This window comes from Ylistrum balloti, unplaced genomic scaffold (assembly GCF_031769215.1).
Source record: "Ylistrum balloti isolate Yb309-2 unplaced genomic scaffold, AGI_CSIRO_Ybal_v1 Utg370858, whole genome shotgun sequence".
Lineage (NCBI taxonomy): Eukaryota > Metazoa > Mollusca > Bivalvia > Pectinida > Pectinidae > Ylistrum > Ylistrum balloti.
Window position 1 is genome coordinate 378615 of NW_026782492.1, and position 19992 is coordinate 398606.

The 19992-nt window shown below is 35.1% G+C and overlaps 1 protein-coding gene across 1 annotated transcript; it reads right to left on the bottom strand.

Moving 5' to 3' along the window:
• Positions 1 to 1345: 1345 nt before the first annotated feature.
• LOC132559127 (secernin-3-like) lies at positions 1346 to 19549 on the bottom strand. The gene is made up of 6 exons (XM_060223733.1): positions 19478 to 19549; positions 13642 to 13796; positions 8556 to 8743; positions 7772 to 7977; positions 7062 to 7295; positions 1346 to 4553 (listed from the first exon to the last, which is right to left on the bottom strand). Exons 2-6 carry the CDS (start codon positions 13783 to 13785, stop codon positions 4096 to 4098), a joined length of 1230 nt encoding a protein of 409 aa, XP_060079716.1. The 5' UTR covers positions 13786 to 13796; positions 19478 to 19549; the 3' UTR covers positions 1346 to 4095.
• Positions 19550 to 19992: the final 443 nt, after the last annotated feature.

Consider the following 19992-nt stretch of genomic DNA (forward strand, 5'->3'; position numbering starts at 1 on the left):
CCCCACCATGAAGGAAGACCTGGGGATGTTATCTCTGTACATCTTGTAATACTAGGTAATGAAAGCCTACATTTACTTGACTACATCCACCTTTAAGTATTTTAAGTGTTTTGGAAGGCCTTCTGAAGGATTCTTATTGGTCTAAAATTGAAATATTGTCTGATTAAGCTGAAAATTGATGTATAGTTTTGAGGAATTGGTGCTATTACCAAGGTCTTGGTTGTAATTTGGTTGCCACAGAAGTCAACATTGAAAATGGTAGTTAGTGACAGGGGGTATTTGATAGCCACAAGCTTACTGTGACTTGATAGCATCTTATATCAAGCTTACTAGCACATGGACTTGTATAATATCCATCCTTTTTCAGACCCATCCAGAGTCAATAGACAGCAGCATTTCTTATACACTGGGTTTTTTTCATGGTTTGTTCAGATTTGCAATATTTCCCATAAAGACTTGATGTAAAAGAGATATATACTGAACTGGAATGTGATACGTTGTTTTCGTGGATGAGCAAATATTAAAAACACAACGAAATATACCTTCTAAAGTAATTTTTAAATTTGACCAAGTAATCTTTGCCGACACCGGAAACGTCCACCGGTCAGAAGCTCCGTAATTAGCACATGGACTAAATTGGTGTCAACGATATATAATTATATATTATTAAACATAACAAATATACCCATTGTGATGCATCCAGTCGTTAGCGACACTGTGGACACTAGGCTTGACGGACCATCCCGATTGAAGAGAGTCATCCGACTACAGGTTCACAATAATTATTAATAATGCAGATCTTGTTTACACACCTGTTTACACACATGGTTTCGTGGTGTTTTCATATGACTGCGGGGTTTTTATCCACTGAAAACAATTGTTTCTGATAATTACCGATTGATTACACGCCAGGATATATACTGATTTGTGGTTTGATATTAATGCGAATAAACATTATAAAAACACAGGACGCCATCTTGAAAAAAAACCGTTCTTTTATTCTTGTCATTAGTGTTAATTCCTGTGAACATAGCCTTAATACAAACAGATGGAAGCAAAAAGAGAAAATTCTAACGTTTTTATTTTTTTCCCACAGAATCAAAAATCCACGAATTTATGAGTCCACGAAACTGTCTAATTTGTAGAAACAACGAAAATTGAACCCAACGAAAATAAATGAATCCACAGTATTTATTAACTTCATTTTTAATTTATCAAGTTTTCATAGTTTTACTTTTGACTTTAACAATAGCGAAAAGTTCAACTCCTCGATAACAGCTTTTAAAGTAACACTCCTCCCCACTCAACACGAGGTACAATGTAAATAAAAATAATCAACACAGAATCAGATTTGTTAGCTGTATTTCTACACAGGTCAAAAGACATCCAACATAAGCATTATGCATATCACATTTCCATTATTATAACTTAATATATATTTTTGTAAATATGCATCCTACATCTTCAATCAAATATGAGCAAAAATTCGCTTCATTATAATGGTATATCACAAATTTGATGGATGTATATGCAAAATACAACACCTAATTTTAGAACTTTCAAAGCAGAGGGTGATTCCAAGTTTACCAATCCATACAGGTAAATATACAATACATAATAGTTACAACCTATGCAAAGAAAGCTGGACTAAATATTTAAATATACATTCAACAAATAACATGAGTTCTTAAGTCAGTAAAATACTCTCAAAATACCAACCAAAAATATCCAAACTTTTAAGCCATCCCCTTTGGATTTTCTGGCCTGAACACTCTTTACTCTGCAGTTTACCAATGAAATTGACAAAAACTTTCACTATGAAAGTTTTGCCAGGTTTTGCCATTCTGTAAAGGATTCTGCAAAAAGTATGATATTCTGGGCGTATATCAAGTTGAACATCATAAAATATCACGAGAATTACAGCATACTATAAACTTCATCACTGTCTAATATAATGGTGGTGTTGTGTAGTTCAATGCATTTCCTTGTTTACTCAATATTCGCAGTCCATGCTGTATACTACACTGGCCCTCTGCAAGAGTTTTGTCCCTTCCTATTTAACTCTTTTCTCTATAAGACTGTGGCAAATACTTATTTGTTTATTACAAGTAAGTAAAGAGTTACATTTAGAGATATAGCTTCTGCTTTTCAATACAGAAAAAATGTGACTAAAATTAGACATTCTGGTTTTAAGTTTGACATGAAATGGCGAAATTTGCAGGTGATGAAGCAAAGCCATAATATGGTATTATGTTGATCATCACTAATACTTTAATTAAAAAGACAAGTTTTTGATAAATAAGCTTGTGGTACATGTATATGGTAAGAATAGATGTAATTTGCTTTGAAATTACTTGAAAATAAAATGTATTCATTATTTCGTAAAAACATAAAACTATTCACAATTCTAGATCTGAAAGTTGATCAGGTTTCATGTTAAATAAAAGTTCTTACAGATTATTAAAAGACACACTAATTTTAAGCAGTGTCAAGAAAATCAAACTAAGTGTAACAAATGAATTGTTATTATATATCATCTATACAGTCCTCCACCTGATGATTCAGTTACATGTACTAAAGCCAACAGTACTAACTATACATGCAGCAGATCTTTGGAGCGCAAGACCAGATCTATTATTCATGATGTGGTCTTGTAAAAGTTCCAGTGACTTAACAAGAATGGTCAAAGGTCATATAGATATAATGGTGACCTACAAGAAAGTCATGGGTCATATAGATAGAACGGTGACCTACAAGAAAGTCATGGGTTATAAAATAATCATAGGAATATCCTAGAATGGTCGATGGTTTTATGAAGGTCACAGTAATATACAAACGGTTAAAGGTCATATATAGTCAGTGCCATATTGAGGTCACAGTGACCTAGTATGGTCAAAAGTCATGTAATAGTCACAGTGATCTACAAGAATCACAAATTATCTTTTAAATGCCATTGTGACCTACAAGAAACATAGGAAGTCATATAATGGTCACAGTGACCTACTTTTTACATTCCCTGTGCAAAGTTTGGTGCTCCTTGCAGAAGTTATGCTTCAGTAAGGGCGATGACGCCAGTGAATTAATAATTGTGTAATAATCTTATAGATTTAGTTTCAGTATACAACATTTGATCTTATAAAGGTACTTGGTGATCCCAGACAAAACAGTTTGAACAAATATCATCTACATAGTATGTATTTCCTAGTAAAGCTATTTGTAAATTCTGGTGGCGAGGAAATGTTCAGTAGGGGCTTAATACCTCTGGAAGCAATATTTATATAATTAAGGTTAATGTGACCCTTTTTTGGTGTAAAACACTTAAATATCCAAATATGTACATTAAATGTAACAAACTTGATTACGATATAGAGATTGTGAAGGACGGATAATAGTTTACTAATTATCTAAATACTCCTCTCCAGCAGTACTGGTGGGAGACCTATTAAATTCCAACAGCAGATAAATAGTACAAGCCAAATGTTCCCAAAGAAACCTACATATTTAATAGTCTAGACTAACAACTAAAACTAGGCATGAATTCAAGAAAGTGGAATGTTTCTGCACCCTTATAATATAACCTGCTGAAGTCAAACACAACCAAATGTCAAAATATATTTGGAATTGTCCAGATATTCAAAATAACCAGCTTTTGATATCATGGATATTGATATATTATGCTTATTAATAAAGTGTTTTGATATAATTGATTAACTGATGATTGTCACATCCTGAATACATAACTACAATTGATAACAGACACTACAGTAATGGTCAGAAGTGACCAACAAATTTTGAAGACATAACTGACAGTTTTGGAATTGGAGTATAGCTGGTTTCATGGAAATATATTCATGTGACCGCGAGTCTTCAGAAGATAAAAATTATGATGGAACACTTAAAGCCCACTCATTTATATGTGCATATATAATGTACTTATAATAGTGGCATGCTGATGTTCTATATATTAAGCAAAAAGAATTTTCAAAATCTCCAGAAAATATCTCAAATCAAATCTGTTTCCCTTTGGAATCTGATATCGATTAGATATAAAGCACAAACGTAATTTCACAAATTTGCTTGTTTTTTATGGTTTGTTTATCGGTAAAACTTGACCTCTGATTCAGCAACATCCTTGAAAAGGTCACGTGACTCATTAACTAAATCTTTTGGAAAATTCTGCAGGTAATCCTGTATGTCATTCAAACACTGCCGCTCCAAGGCCATCATAATCCCACGCAGTTTCTCACCAGATGGACATTTTTCCTCCATAATTGTTCGCTTCTTTTCATGAGCATCATACAGTTTATGATGTTTGTCAACAGAGGATGCAACTGTAATATTGCCGATGTCAATGTCCGGGCAGAAGATAAATGGCTTAAAGACTGAAACGGATGTGTTGGGTGTGCATGTGAACCAATGGCTGTCAGGTGATGGCGATGCTGGTTCAGTCAACATCGAAACTTGGCTTCCTACTGTTAAAATGTCACCAGCGAAATTGATGCTGCCGTCTTCGTCCCTAAGAATTTCCATCATATTTTCCAGCAAAAACTTGCCTACAATATAAAAACTCACTTCTGTAAAACATAATACATAGTTATATATGATATATAGTTTTCCATTACTTGGCAGCCATTTATCAAAATTATTTACAAATAAAACAATTAAAATGAAAAATAAGACTTACAACTTCTACTGAAGTCCATCTGCGATACACTTGGGGTTATATAATTTCTCTATCACTCTCTGCAGCCCTGGAACATTTCATGGTTGTGCAGGTTTGATCCTTTGTGCGACACCATGTGGATAAGACAAGAGGACAGGTTTGATCCTTTGTGCGACACCATGTGGATAAGACAAGAGGACAGGTTTGATCCTTTGTGCGACACCATGTGGATAAGACAAGAGGACAGGTTTGATCCTTTGTGCGACACCATGTGGATAAGACAAGAGGACAGGTTTGATCCTTTGTGCGACACCATGTGGATAAGACAAGAGGACAGGTTTGATCCTTTGTGCGACACCATGTGGATAAGACAAGAGGACAGGTTTGATCCTTTGTGCGACACCATGTGGATAAGACAAGAGGACAGGTTTGATCCTTTGTGCGACACCATGTGGATAAGACAAGAGGACAGGTTTGATCCTTTGTGCGACACCATGTGGATAAGACAAGAGGACAGGTTTGATCCTTTGTGCGACACCATGTGGATAAGACAAGAGGACAGGTTTGATCCTTTGTGCGACACCATGTGGATAAGACAAGAGGACAGGTTTGATCCTTTGTGCGACACCATGTGGATAAGACAAGAGGACAGGTTTGATCCTTTGTGCGACACCATGTGGATAAGACAAGAGGACAGGTTTGATCCTTTGTGCGACACCATGTGGATAAGACAAGAGGACAGGTTTGATCCTTTGTGCGACACCATGTGGATAAGACAAGAGGACAGGTTTGATCCTTTGTGCGACACCATGTGGATAAGACAAGAGGACAGGTTTGATCCTTTGTGCGACACCATGTGGATAAGACAAGAGGACAGGTTTGATCCTTTGTGCGACACCATGTGGATAAGACAAGAGGACAGGTTTGATCCTTTGTGCGACACCATGTGGATAAGACAAGAGGACAGGTTTGATCCTTTGTGCGACACCATGTGGATAAGACAAGAGGACAGGTTTGATCCTTTGTGCGACACCATGTGGATAAGACAAGAGGACAGGTTTGATCCTTTGTGCGACACCATGTGGATAAGACAAGAGGACAGGTTTGATCCTTTGTGCGACACCATGTGGATAAGACAAGAGGACAGGTTTGATCCTTTGTGCGGCACCATGTGGATAAGACAAGAGGACAGGTTTGATCCTTTGTGCGACACCATGTGGATAAGACAAGAGGACAGGTTTGATCCTTTGTGCGACACCATGTGGATAAGACAAGAGGACAGGTTTGATCCTTTGTGCGACACCATGTGGATAAGACAAGAGGACAGGTTTGATCCTTTGTGCGACACCATGTGGATAAGACAAGAGGACAGGTTTGATCCTTTGTGCGACACCATGTGGAGAAGACAAGAGGACAGGTTTGAGAAGACAAGAGGACAGGTTTGATCCTTTGTGCGACACCATGTGGATAAGACAAGAGGACAGGTTTGATCCTTTGTGCGACACCATGTGGATAAGACAAGAGGACAGGTTTGATCCTTTGTGCGACACCATGTGGATAAGACAAGAGGACAGGTTTGATCCTTTGTGCGACACCATGTGGATAAGACAAGAGGACAGGTTTGATCCTTTGTGCGACACCATGTGGATAAGACAAGAGGACAGGTTTGATCCTTTGTGCGACACCATGTGGATAAGACAAGAGGACAGGTTTGATCCTTTGTGCGACACCATGTGGATAAGACAAGAGGACAGGTTTGATCCTTTGTGCGACACCATGTGGATAAGACAAGAGGACAGGTTTGATCCTTTGTGCGACACCATGTGGATAAGACAAGAGGACAGGTTTGATCCTTTGTGCGACACCATGTGGATAAGACAAGAGGACAGGTTTGATCCTTTGTGCGACACCATGTGGATAAGACAAGAGGACAGGTTTGATCCTTTGTGCGACACCATGTGGATAAGACAAGAGGACAGGTTTGATGCTTTGATGTACATCAAATGAACCTCTAGGTCAAATAATGGTATGTTGTACTGCCTTTGATGTTGGGTGTCACTCCCTTGAGAATGTCAGTCTGTGATTGGTCAGTATTTTCTCCTGAAACCTGCTTTAGACCAGTCAAATTACTTCTCTTCTGCCGTCAATTCTGCCAGGACAATTTTCCAAGGGAGCAGAGAGCAATAGTATACTTAATTAATACCTAGAGTATTGAAGATAGGCTTTAGTAGAAGTGTAAGTGATAACATTTGTTATTGTTCTTTTTAATTGATTTTATTTGTACATAATTTTTGAAAAGTATAAAAAATGAAGCGAGACCGACATATTTGTGTCTCCATCAGCATAGATATACCATATGGAAACTTATCAACTTATACTTAAGATGTCAAACACATACCCTTATCCACTATTTTCTCCATAAGTTCCTTGCCTCTTTTTACTCGGTTGTTTGGCAACTGGGTCTCAGCCAATGATAATCCAGAGAACTCTGCATCAAATGCCTGAGCAAAATTTAAGTTACCCTGGTCAGCCTTCCAATATCCTGCAGAAATAGCCGCCTCTGTAAGCCCGGCAGATGATAAGTCCATCTCAGTAGTAATGGACAATGCACTAGAGATATTGAGGACGCCAGCTACAAGGTAAAAATGCTGTGTGTATAACATCTTATACAGACTTGTGGTATAAAATGTATCTCAAGTCATAATCAAATAATGTATTTCTTGATACAATGTACCTATGTATGTAACCCTTATAAACACTAGCCACAACATTGACTGGAGCTCTCTAACTCAATCTGTCCAGCAAGTCTAGTAAACCAGAGGTCCCAGGTTCAATTCCAAGTGGAGGAATTGAAACAAATCATGGCCTTTTTTACTTCTATTTAATACTTACTTAACAGATAAATATTTCTATTATAAGGAAATCATACCTAAAACTGATCTAAACTGAAAAAGACACCACTGATGTGGTATAGCTTTTTCATTTCCTAGAAATTTCAAATAAATTTACATCAGTGAAAGAAGTAGATAAAATAAGATTATTCAAGAATATTTCAATGATGAAGGCATAAGGTGTGACAGCATAGCGTAATTTGAGAATGTTGTTTACATGTGAATTTCTTGGCTGCCCAGAATTGACCAGCTGTGTCCAGTACCCAGGCTTCAGAGTGATCCACTACCAAGAAAGAATTGTTGTATGTCCACTGGCCAAAGTTAACATCATGTGTGTTCTGACCACCTTGGTCATGTTTTTCCAGTAAAGAGGTTATGACATCAACTCCTTCCCTTGCAGATTTTGCCCTCTCTAGAGCCAGTCTGTAATAGCAATAAGCAGTAACATTAGATAGGACACTAACATACACAGAAATGCCAAACTTGTGCCACTGAACTGCTAGATTTTTCTGTCTCATCAAATCTGTCTGGCACCCTGATATGACATTTTGTCAAAAGAGAAGTTTCAATTAAAATCATGTCACATCTAATTATCTCCTATCTCAGACAACTGACCCTTTTTGGAGACACTATAATCAAAAGTGATATGGCAATATACCAAACACACAATCTACTGTCAACAAGTGTTGGAGACCAGTTTCTTGCACTTGGACTCATTTTCTATAACACCTCAATCCAGCCTGAAATGTCATTCCTTGACTTTGATAAGTTGATCTAGCTCACCTTAGCTTGAGAATGTTCCAGGAATCATTTAATAGTGAGTCAGTATGTTAAATAAACAATATTATTTCTTTTAGGATTTGTGTGGATTTCAAAACTTTGAAAGTCTGACTTCAAGGAAATTTGATTTAAATAAATTATAACCAAGTTCACTTACCTGACAAAACCTACAGCTCTGAGTTCACTTACTTGACAAAGTCTACATGTGTCAGTTCACTTACCTGACAAAGTCAACACCTATGAGTTTATCTGCATGTTCTCCTTGGTGACAAAGCTTGGTCCACACTGATGTACAGCCTACACACACCCCTTTGTCATTAGCTCCCATCTCTGCCCCCCAACACCATGTGGGTTTACTGAGGATGACATTGTAGGTTTGCTCCACCTGTTCTATCTCCACAAAGGTACACTGAAATTCCACAGTTTTTAAAATTTCAGGCCAATGCCTAGTACAAGGTTTTAAATTTGCATGGAAAAATTTCATAACATTTTCTAAAAACAAATATGCAGATTTAAATATGAAGGGAAAATCATGTTCAATCCTGTTTTCTCTGTCAACCTTATACCAACCTGTCTCCTGCATGAATCACAACTTAGGGCAACATGTTGTAGTACCTTATACATTAATAGGCCCATTTATAAGATTTAGCTCCCTTTGAACAATATATTCTAGCACCTTATGTTTGTAATTTGTTATATTTAGGAAATATCAGTATGTTTTCAGCCACAGTACATTGGCTATTTGCATATAATTAAAGGATTTTGGCCACAACTTTTCATAATGCCATATTTCAGCCCAAAAAGATGAAATAATGTCTGTAGTCTGGGGTATCCCATTTCACTTGGCACACAACTTCGAAATCTGGTCCTGTCCCCTTTAGATTAGTTTGGTGAATATGTATATTTTGAAAGTGAAATGAGGTCGTATGACGTATGCCGTCAAAGTGTTACATCAGCAACAGCGATACTCTATTTTCCTAATGAAGTCATCACTACACAGGTCATGCCTATATTCACAGGTCATGCCTATATATGTAACAGAAGTCATTTTTCATCTAAATGCCTCCGCTAGGAATCGAACCCGGGACCCCTGGCTTACTAGTCTGACGCTCAACCAATCAAGCTTTAGAGAAGTTCTCTCTAGCCGAGTAGTATATTGCGGCTAGTATTTTACTAGGGTTACATACTCCCCCTCCAGGAAATAACTCTTCCTCGAGTTTCCAGGGGTTACAGCGATGCTGATGGGGCATGGCTAAGTACTATTCCCGGGTCCCTACATGGGCGCCAATGTAACATTAGTCATTTTTCATCTCAATGCCTCCACTAGGAATCGAACCCAGGACCCCTGACTTACTAGTCTGACGCTCAACCAATCGAGCTAAAGAGAAGATCTCTCTAGCCGAGTAGTATATTGCGGCTAGTATTTTACCAGGGTTACATATACACAGGTCATGCCTTTATACACAGACCATGCCTATATTCACAGGTCATGCCTATATACCCAGGTCATGCCTATATACACAGGCCATGCCTATTCACCCAGGTCATGCTTATATACACAGGTCATGCCTAGCCTATATACACAGGTCATGCCTATATACCCAGGTCATGCCTATATACACAGGTCATGCCTAGCCTATATACACAGGTCATTTTTTTCCATGATAATTGAAACGGTGAGAAATGTCCGAACAAACCCCTCCAGCGAATCTTAATGAAGATTATATCTTGTTTAGCCTTTGTGTACGTAATTAATCACAGGTGTTGAACACCTGTAGAATCATCTTCCATGTTATATATCACAAAGTTATTTAATAACAGTAACAGCTGTTATCATCACGATCATATAACAGAGATGTACATTCATGTATAATTGAATATCGCTGACTCAAGATCCTTCATCATAGATTTTCAACTTATACTATTATTCAAATAGACTTTTTTGCTCAAGTTTTTGTATATGATATATAGTGCTTAGTTAAAGTGGAATATTTCACTTTCAATCAAGGATATATTGTTTTATATATTTGACACAGTCAGCTGAAGTTACACTTTGACGTCACATGTAACATGTGGCTGGTCACCTTATTACATTTCTCATGAGTAACCAAGTAATTTCGACAGCCTGAAAATAGATATCGAGATATATTTGAGTGGTGCGATCTAGATGGTAGTGCTATTTAGATGATGTCACAGAATTTAAGGAAAACCAAAATCGACATGACCAAAATCTTTTAAGGAGGTATGATACCTTTCTAATTCCATCTTGAAAATTAACCATTAACAATTACAGGTGTAAATTTGAGATAATTCAGATTACGTGGTACATCTTTCTATATGCTGAACTCTTTGGCAAAAGAAATGCATACATATATGCAACAGAAGGATATCTCCTTAACATACATGACCTATATTGACACAGAGTGACTGCTATATATTAACACTCTAAAATCCCCCAATAGCAATATTGTAATTGATTTCAATATGTACCAAACAACCTACATAAGACTATCCCTGGCCCAGACGAGCTACAGAATAGTGATAAATAAATAGCTGTGTGCATGTTTGATTCAGCCATCAGTCTGTTGTCTGACTCGATGATCAATATCACCAGTAAAATCAAGTATTGCTCTATCTGTCTTGTCAGACCAAAGTAAATCCTTGACTATCTATAGTGTAAGCCCTGGTGGAATTGAGTGCATCATTTGCATGTACAACAGATAATCCACAAGGACAAACTGCAAGTTTTATTTTCTAAAAGACATATCTTGGTAGGAATATATTCATATGAGATAAATATTGAAATTGATTTATACCTGATCATCATAATAATATATCAAATTGTCCAAGATGCAAAAAGCAAGGTGGAGCTTTCAACAGCATAGAACTCATCAAAAAGTTCTAAATTAACAATACATATTTCGCCTAAAATACTAGTCTGAAATAATAGCCAAAATCACTAGCCTATCATACTAGCCCAAATCTCTAGCCTACATTACTAGCCTAAATTACTAACCTACATTACTAGCCTAAATTACTAACCTACATTACTAGCCTAAATTACTAACCTACAATACTAGCCTAAATTACTAACCTACATTACTAGCCTAAATTACTAACCTACATTACTAGCCTAAATTACTAACCTACATTACTAGCCTAAATTACTAACCTACATTACTAGCCTAAATTACTAACCTACATTACTAGCCTAAATTACTAACCTACATTACTAGCCTAAATTACTAACCCAATTACTAGCCTTACTAACCTACATTACTAGCCTAAATTACTAACCTACATTACTAGCCTAAATTACTAACCTACATTACTAGCCTAAATTACTAACCTACATTACTAGCCTAAATTACTAACCTACATTACTAGCCTAAATTACTAACCTACATTACTAGCCTAAATTACTAACCTACATTACTAGCCTAAATTACTAACCTACATTACTAGCCTAAATTACTAAACAATATTACTAAATTACTAACCTATATTATAAATTACTAACCTACATTACTAGCCTAAATTACTAACCTACATTACTAGCCTAAATTACTAACCTACATTACTAGCCTAAATTACTAACCTACATTACTAGCCTAAATTACTAACCTACATTACTAGCCTAAATTACTAACCTACATTACTAGCCTAAATTACTAACCTACATTACTAGCCTAAATTACTAACCTACATTACTAGCCTAAATTACTAACCTACATTACTAGCCTAAATTACTAACCTACATTACTAGCCTAAATTACTAACCTACATTACTAGCCTAAATTACTAACCTACATTACTAGCCTAAATTACTAACCTACATTACTAGCCTAAATTACTAACCTACATTACTAGCCTAAATTACTAACCTACATTACTAGCCTAAATTACTAATCTACAATACTAGCCTAAATTACTAACCTACAATACTAGCCTAATTTACTAACCTACAATACCAACCTACAATACTAGCCAATACAATATTAGCCTAAATTACTAACCTACAATATTAGCCTAATTTACTAACCTAAAATACAAGCCTACAATACTAGCCTAAATTACTAACCTACAATACCAACCTACAATACTAGCCTAAATTACTAACCTACAATACCAACCTACAATACTAGCCTAATTTACTAACCTAAAATACAAGCCTACAATACTAGCCTAAATTACTAACCTACAATATTAGCCTAAATTACTAACCTACATTACTAGCCTAAATTACTAACCTACATTACTAGCTTTAATTACTAACCTACATTACTAGCCTAAATTACTAATCTACAATACTAGCCTAAATTACTAATCTACAACCTACAATACCAACCCTAAATTACTAACCTACAATATTAGCCTAAATTTACTAACCTACAATTACCAACCTACATTACTAGCCTAAATTACTATCTACAATACTAGCCTAAATTATATCTACAATATTAGCCTAAATTACTAACCTACATTACTAGCCTAAATTACTAACCTACATTACTAGCCTAAATTACTAACCTACAATATTAGCCTAATTTACTAACCTAAAATACAAGCCTACAATACTAGCCTAAATTACTAACCTACAATATTAGCCTAAATTACTAACCTACAATATTAGCCTAAATTACTAACCTGAAATACAAGCCTACAACACTTGCAAAGGGGACAAGATAATGGAATTCATACCATTTGCTGGTACATTAGCATTACTTAAAGAGAAGGGTTTATTACCAGAGAAAGGCTTAAGGTCGAATCATGGTACTACACAGGGTTACCAACAGACCTACTTCCTTAGAAAACAAATGAATTACATGGAAGAAAATAAGCCCAGCAAACAAAAGCGTCCTGGTCATGATACATGACATGTACATCAACGTTTTTATTCTTGGAAATTGTGTATCAAAATGTGTTCATCATACTTGTATGATACAGCAATACTGCCTGTGAATTTTCAGGAGGACTGAAGTATTGATATAAAAATAATATGAGATGATGTAATGATAAGATACAATAAGGTGCACAATGTTCAAATCATTACTTTTGTGAAAAAGTCTCTTCAAAAAATAACATTTACAGAACTTTCCTATCTTATAATATTGACGAAATTTAGGAATGCATCATGCAGCATTAAATCAGATAGTAGTTTCTGATAATTCAAAAATTTGAATGTATAACAAAATGAAAGTGTTTTTCATCACTTGTTGAATCAATTTTTTGTTAGAAAGAAAAACGATTTTCCTGGTACTGTAAAATTGGCATTTGCTATCTCAGTGCCTTTTTGTTACGACTAACCTTGACCTTGGAGCCAGGGTCATGTTGTGCCCCAGAAAAGTAGACAACTTCCTGTATCTCTGATGCTGGACGATCCGAGTTCTTCCCAAATATCACAGTATTGTTTGCCGTTACAGACGGGAAAGCCACAAATATGTCCGACATAGTGGTCACGTCTGAAAATCAAACAAAATATGTATACTGTAGAATCAGATATTAAGTGAAGTTAAATTTTTGTGGTTTTTCAAAAAATTACTAGATTTTATGGGCAATTGACTTCATGGATAAACAAGAGATCCCAGAGGGATCTTGGCGCCCACCATTTGATGATCTGTTTTCAGTTCTTGAAGATTTGTTTATTTTTTTTTTGTTTGTTACAGGTGTTGTAAATGTTCATGAACTGGTCTTCATTGAATGTACTCAATGATGGCACAAGATATTTTTATTAAGCACCTATTAGCAAATATCATTTGAAAAAGATCCCAAAGTATTATTAGATAGCAGTCAGTTACAGGTGGATAATGGACAATATGCTTGTGCTGTATTACTGTCGACATCCAAGATGGCTGCCTGTGGGCCACCTTGATTTCAAATCAGTCCAAAAAAGGTACAATGCACAACTAGGGACCAAGGGAAACCAATATCTATGAAATATCAGAAGGATCCATCCAGTACTTCCTCAGATATAGCAGTAACAAGATTTTACTCTCAAAATCCAAGATGGCTGCCTGTCAGCCATCTTGATTTCGGATCCGTCCAAAAAGGTATAATGCACAACTTGGAACCAAAGGGAACCTGCATATGAAATTTGAGAAAGATCCATCCAGTACTTTCCAAGAAATAGCAGTAACAAACTTTTACATTCAAAATCCAAGATGGCCACCTGTCTGCCATCTTGAATTCGAATCAGTCCAAAAAAGGTACAATGCACAACTAGGGACCAAGGGGAAACTGTATATGAAATTTGAGAAAGATCCATCCAGAACTTTCCAAGAAATAGCAGTAACAAACTTTTACATCCAAAATACAAGATGGCTGCCTGTCTGCCATCTTGAATTCGAATCAGTCCAAAAAAGGTACAATGCACAACTAGGGACCAAGGGGAAACTGCATATGAAATTTGAGGAAGATCCATCCAGTACTTTCTCAGAAATAGCGGTAACAAACTTTTACTTCCAAAATAAAAGATGGCCACCTGTCGGCCATCTAAAAAAGGTACAATGCACAACTAGGGACCAAGGGGAAACTGCATATGAAATTTGAGAAAGATCCATCCAGTACTTTTCCAGAAATAGCGGTAACAAACTTTTACTTCCAAAATCCAAGATGGCCACCTGTCGGCCATCTTGAATGCAAATCAGTTCAAAAAAGGTACAATGCACAACTAGGGACCAAGGGGAACCTGTATATGAAATATGAGAAAGATCCATCCAGTACTTTTCCAGAAATAGCGGTAACAAGAATTGTTTACGGACGGACGGACGGACGGACCACGGACCACGGACGCAGGGCGATTTGAATAACCCACGATCTATTAGATAGATGGTGGGCTAAAAATATAATATAGCTCTATAAAGCAATATATACTTCTTTTAACAATTCCCAGACATGTATTTTCATTGATTTAAAGTACCTAAAAAATCCATGAAAATACATTTCCCACAAAAATTGATAAGTTTACAGTATATAACATCTCTATATTCACAGATGCTACATGTTAGATCCGTAGGTAACTTAGTTATATTGACAATATAGCAAAATATCTCATTTCTCCTTTGTTGGTGACATAATTTGATCTGTTATTAACCATAAATTATGTCATGGAATGTTTAAGTCACAAATGTGTGTTACTGTTACAGGTCAAAATGCATATTTGTAGTCTTACTGCATGAGCATACTTGAACAACTGAAAAAGTTATCACAGAAAAATCATTTTGAAAACAGTTATCAGGAATAGCTGTGATGTAAGAATAATAAAGTAATTGAGAGTTTGTTTTATAATGTTAATAGTCAAGTCAATGAATTCTAGAAGATTTATCAGTTTATATGGAGGGAATCATTAAAATAAATACAATGTAGTAGAGCTAACACCCTAAGCAGTTGAAATACCTGTTGAGTTATTGACAATTGATTAAGGTAGTTATTCCTAGGGAACCCAAGTGTATGTGATTGACATACATGTATCGATCAATAAACTTCAATATCCTCATTAAGCTGATGGAAGAGCTTGTAATGATGAACGCTGGTTTTTAATCTGGGATACACAATATTTATGAACATAAATCTATTGGCTCAAGTTACAGATTTCTCTGCCTTCTTCAAGCATTAAACAACTTTCAGTTTACATCAATTGGCATATTAATGCCAACATTGTGAAGCTGAATTTTAATTTGTCTTTCTGGAGTTGGCATTCATGATATCAAAAATTGCCAACTAAAAGCAGTTTAATGTTTATCATTTAAAATTCCCATCTTGTAATAAGGGGAGGTAACCTCAATTTGATTACTTAACTTGTGATATATTAACTTTGATGTTGATGTTGGCAGTTCATGAGCTGGTAAAACAAAATTGACTTTTGAAAGCTTACATTGTAGGAATGCCATACACACATATACATGCACATATCATATTCAGGAGAGCAATGAATAAGCTTTCTGCTTTTATTTATAAGTCCCATCTCAGGGGTGTTTTTGATGAAACAGATTCTCTTTTGTTTGTAATAACAAGAAAAAACATATATAAAACCTCTTTTTCTTCAGAAACCTGGGATTTTTTAAATTTAACATACCACTGTTTATTTATAGTTACAAACATCAATTACACAGAGGTTAAGGCTCAATCAGAGAAGATGTAAACATCTGGTACAGATTCTCTTTCTTCTCCATATTCTAGTACTGTACACAAGTCTTTTGTAAAAAGGAAGTCTGTTAAGACTTCTATAGTAATAACTCAAATATTTCTGATTTAAACAAGGCCCCCCTCCCCCTCCCTTTACATGTACTCTAGTAAAAGGTAAAACACTACATCTTATACAGAATCTGTTCTGAACGACTTTCAGGAACACAAACTTATGTCAAAATCACTAAATCAAGCGATGGCCTTGACCTTGGAAATATTTATCAAAGAATTATCAAATGGTCATTTTTTAAGGTCAACCACACATGTACCATGACCTTGATCTTTTGAAATGAAATTGTATAGTTGAATGTCATGGAGTCAAGGTTAATATTATTAACACTAGCTTAAAATGTGATGGTTCAGATCAAATTATTGGGGTGAAGGTCAAAGTGTCCAAATCAAATCAATGGGTGTTTAAATGATTAATTCTGTGTTTTGGAAAAGTGCTTTTCTGTTTACCAGATCAAATTTTACACGTAGGTTCAGCTATTTGTAACTTGTGAGTGTGAGTGCCCAAGGCCAATAAAATTGTACAAATACATGGAAATTTGAATAGCAACTACTTTTTTCATTTTCTAATCACTGTTTTAGCTGTTCTGTATACACAAGACATGTACTGCTCAGAAGCTGCTGTAAATCAATTCATGAATATTCAGATTGTCTTAAAGACGTTCCCATAGCTACCAGAGGTAATTATCGTATGCAAGAAAACTGAAAAGCTTTTAACCAAGTCATGCGAAAGCTTTGTTATGGCTTTGTTAGTAAAGAGCCATTTAGGCGTACTTCAGAATATAACGGTATCACAAAAAGCTTCCATAGAGATATTTATTAAGTCACCAAAATTGAACTACAACTTGCATGTTAAGACACTTTCCCATTACTATTCTTTATTCTACAATAAATGCACTTCTAAAATTAGCCTCATATGTACAGTCTACAAATCAATTACACAATGATGATGATGCTGAACATTCTTAATTTACATTCATTTGCACCCAAAAGGAAATTAGATTATGAATTTGAGTTTTAATGTAGGACAGATCAATCTGATTAGATCAGGATATTGTTACAAGTATATATGATATATAATGATGCAGTTATAAGGATGTGATAATATGTGGATGTTTTTAAAAGAATGTGATAGTAGGAAGATGTTTTATAAAAATGTGATATTATGAGGATGTTGTTGTAAGGATGTGATATTATGAGGATGCTTTTATAAGAATGTAATATTATGAGAATGTTGTTAATATGATGTGATATCATGAGGATATTGTTAATATGATGTGAAATTATGAGCATGTTGTTAATATGATGTGATATCATGAGGATATTGTTAATATGATGTGAAATTATGAGCATGTTGTTAAGATGATGTGATATCATGAGGATATTGTTAATATGATGTGAAATTATGAGCATGTTGTTAATATGATGTGATATCATGAGGATATTGTTAATATGATGTGAAATTATGAGCATGTTGTTAAGATGATGTGATATCATGAGGATATTGTTAATATGATGTGAAATTATGAGCATGTTGTTAATATGATGTGATATCATGAGGATATTGTTAATATGATGTGAAATTATGAGCATGTTGTTACAAGGATGTGACATGAGAATGTTGTCTGTATATGTGATATTTAGAAGATATAATGTTAAGATGTGATATTATGAGGATGTTGTTATAAGGATGTGATATTATAATGATTTTGTTATAAGAATATGATATGAGGATGTTTTTATAAGAATGCAATATTATGAGAATGTTGCTAATATGTGATATTAATTTTGTTATAAGAATGTGATATTATGAGAAAGTTGCGATAAGGATGTGATATTATGAGGATATTGTTACAAGAATGTGATATGAGAATGTTGTCTGTATATGTGATATTAAGAAGATGTTCATATTAGGATGTGATATCATGAAGATGTTGTTATCAGAATGTGATGTTATGAGGATGTTATATAAAAATGTGATAGTATGAGGATATTGTTACAAGGATGTGATAGAAGAATGTTCTTATAATTATGTGATATTATGATGTGATAGTATGAGGATATTGTTGTAAGGATGTGATATTATGAGGATTTTGTTATAAGAATATGGTATGAGGATGTTTTATAAGGATGTGATATTATAAGGATGTTCTTATAAGAATGTGATATTATGTGGATGTTTTTAAAAGAATGTGATATTATAAGGATGTTTTTATAAGAATGTGATATTATGTGGTTGTTTTTAAAAGAATGTGATAGTAGGAAGATGTTTTATAAAAATGTGATATTATGAGGATGTTTTTATAACAATGTAATATATTAGGATGTTGTTATAAGAATATGATATCACATCATGCAGGTTTCCAAACTTTTTATTTTGTTAACATATTGTCAACTGTCATGCCAAACATCTTTTTTACCCTCAACACAGTTTGTATAATTAAGCATGCTGATTCAGTTCTTTTTTTTTTATTAATTTTTAACTGAAAACATGCTCTGGAGATTCCTGTTAATCTTTTGGGCGATTTTCATCAGTTTACGGCAAGCAGGTAATGACAGTTTATTTATAAATAAGCTCCTCCATTCGTGGGCTAGCCATTTATTGATTATTTTCTGCTAGTGTCTTTCATAAAAATGCCGACATAACTGTGTACGCAGCAGGTCGTTCGTTTCTAGAACTAGGTATCCTCCAACAATACTGTCTGAAACACTGGCTCCATGAAGCATACCACATAATTAGCGTCAAAATTATGGCATTTGGCATAACACACGTACATTCAGCATGTGTGTAATATGATTGTCTGTGTATTTCATTGAATAAAACGTGCACATACACATGTGTCTGCACGCTTTGATATACCACGTCAAACGGTATAATGAGTCATAATAAAGACAATGTTTTCTAATTCTTAAAAAATACTATCAATCATTAATTTGGTATGATACATACCTGGGTGGAGGCGGTGGAAGATTACAGTTTTCTCCAGACAGGTCGACAGCACAGCTGTGAGCGAGACGAGGAATTACATCAGCATCGTCTGCCCATGCGCAATAAAAGTCGATACTTCGCACGGGCCGCTGACGTTCGAGGCCTTCCTGAATGAATTTTTTTTCTTAGGGCCTATCGGTTATGCCGTTGTTACGGACAAATCTGTCGTACCTATACGAGCTACCCGGTTCGTTTTTGTTCCAAGGAAAGTCGGTACAACGTGTATAAAGCTTTATGATAAAGGATTTATGCAAAATGCGTTACGCTTAATGTTTTATGCCAAACGTGAAAAACTTCATGCAAAATATGAAATGCCTTACGAAAAATGCTTAATGTGAAATTATTTGATCAAAATGAAGAAGTCTATTTCATAAAACTTCTTTACATTTGAAGCATTACGCATTCAGTGCTTTGCATAAGTATTAGCACAATCAGAGACGTGTATACATATATGCTGTAAACGTCTCTGGCAGAAT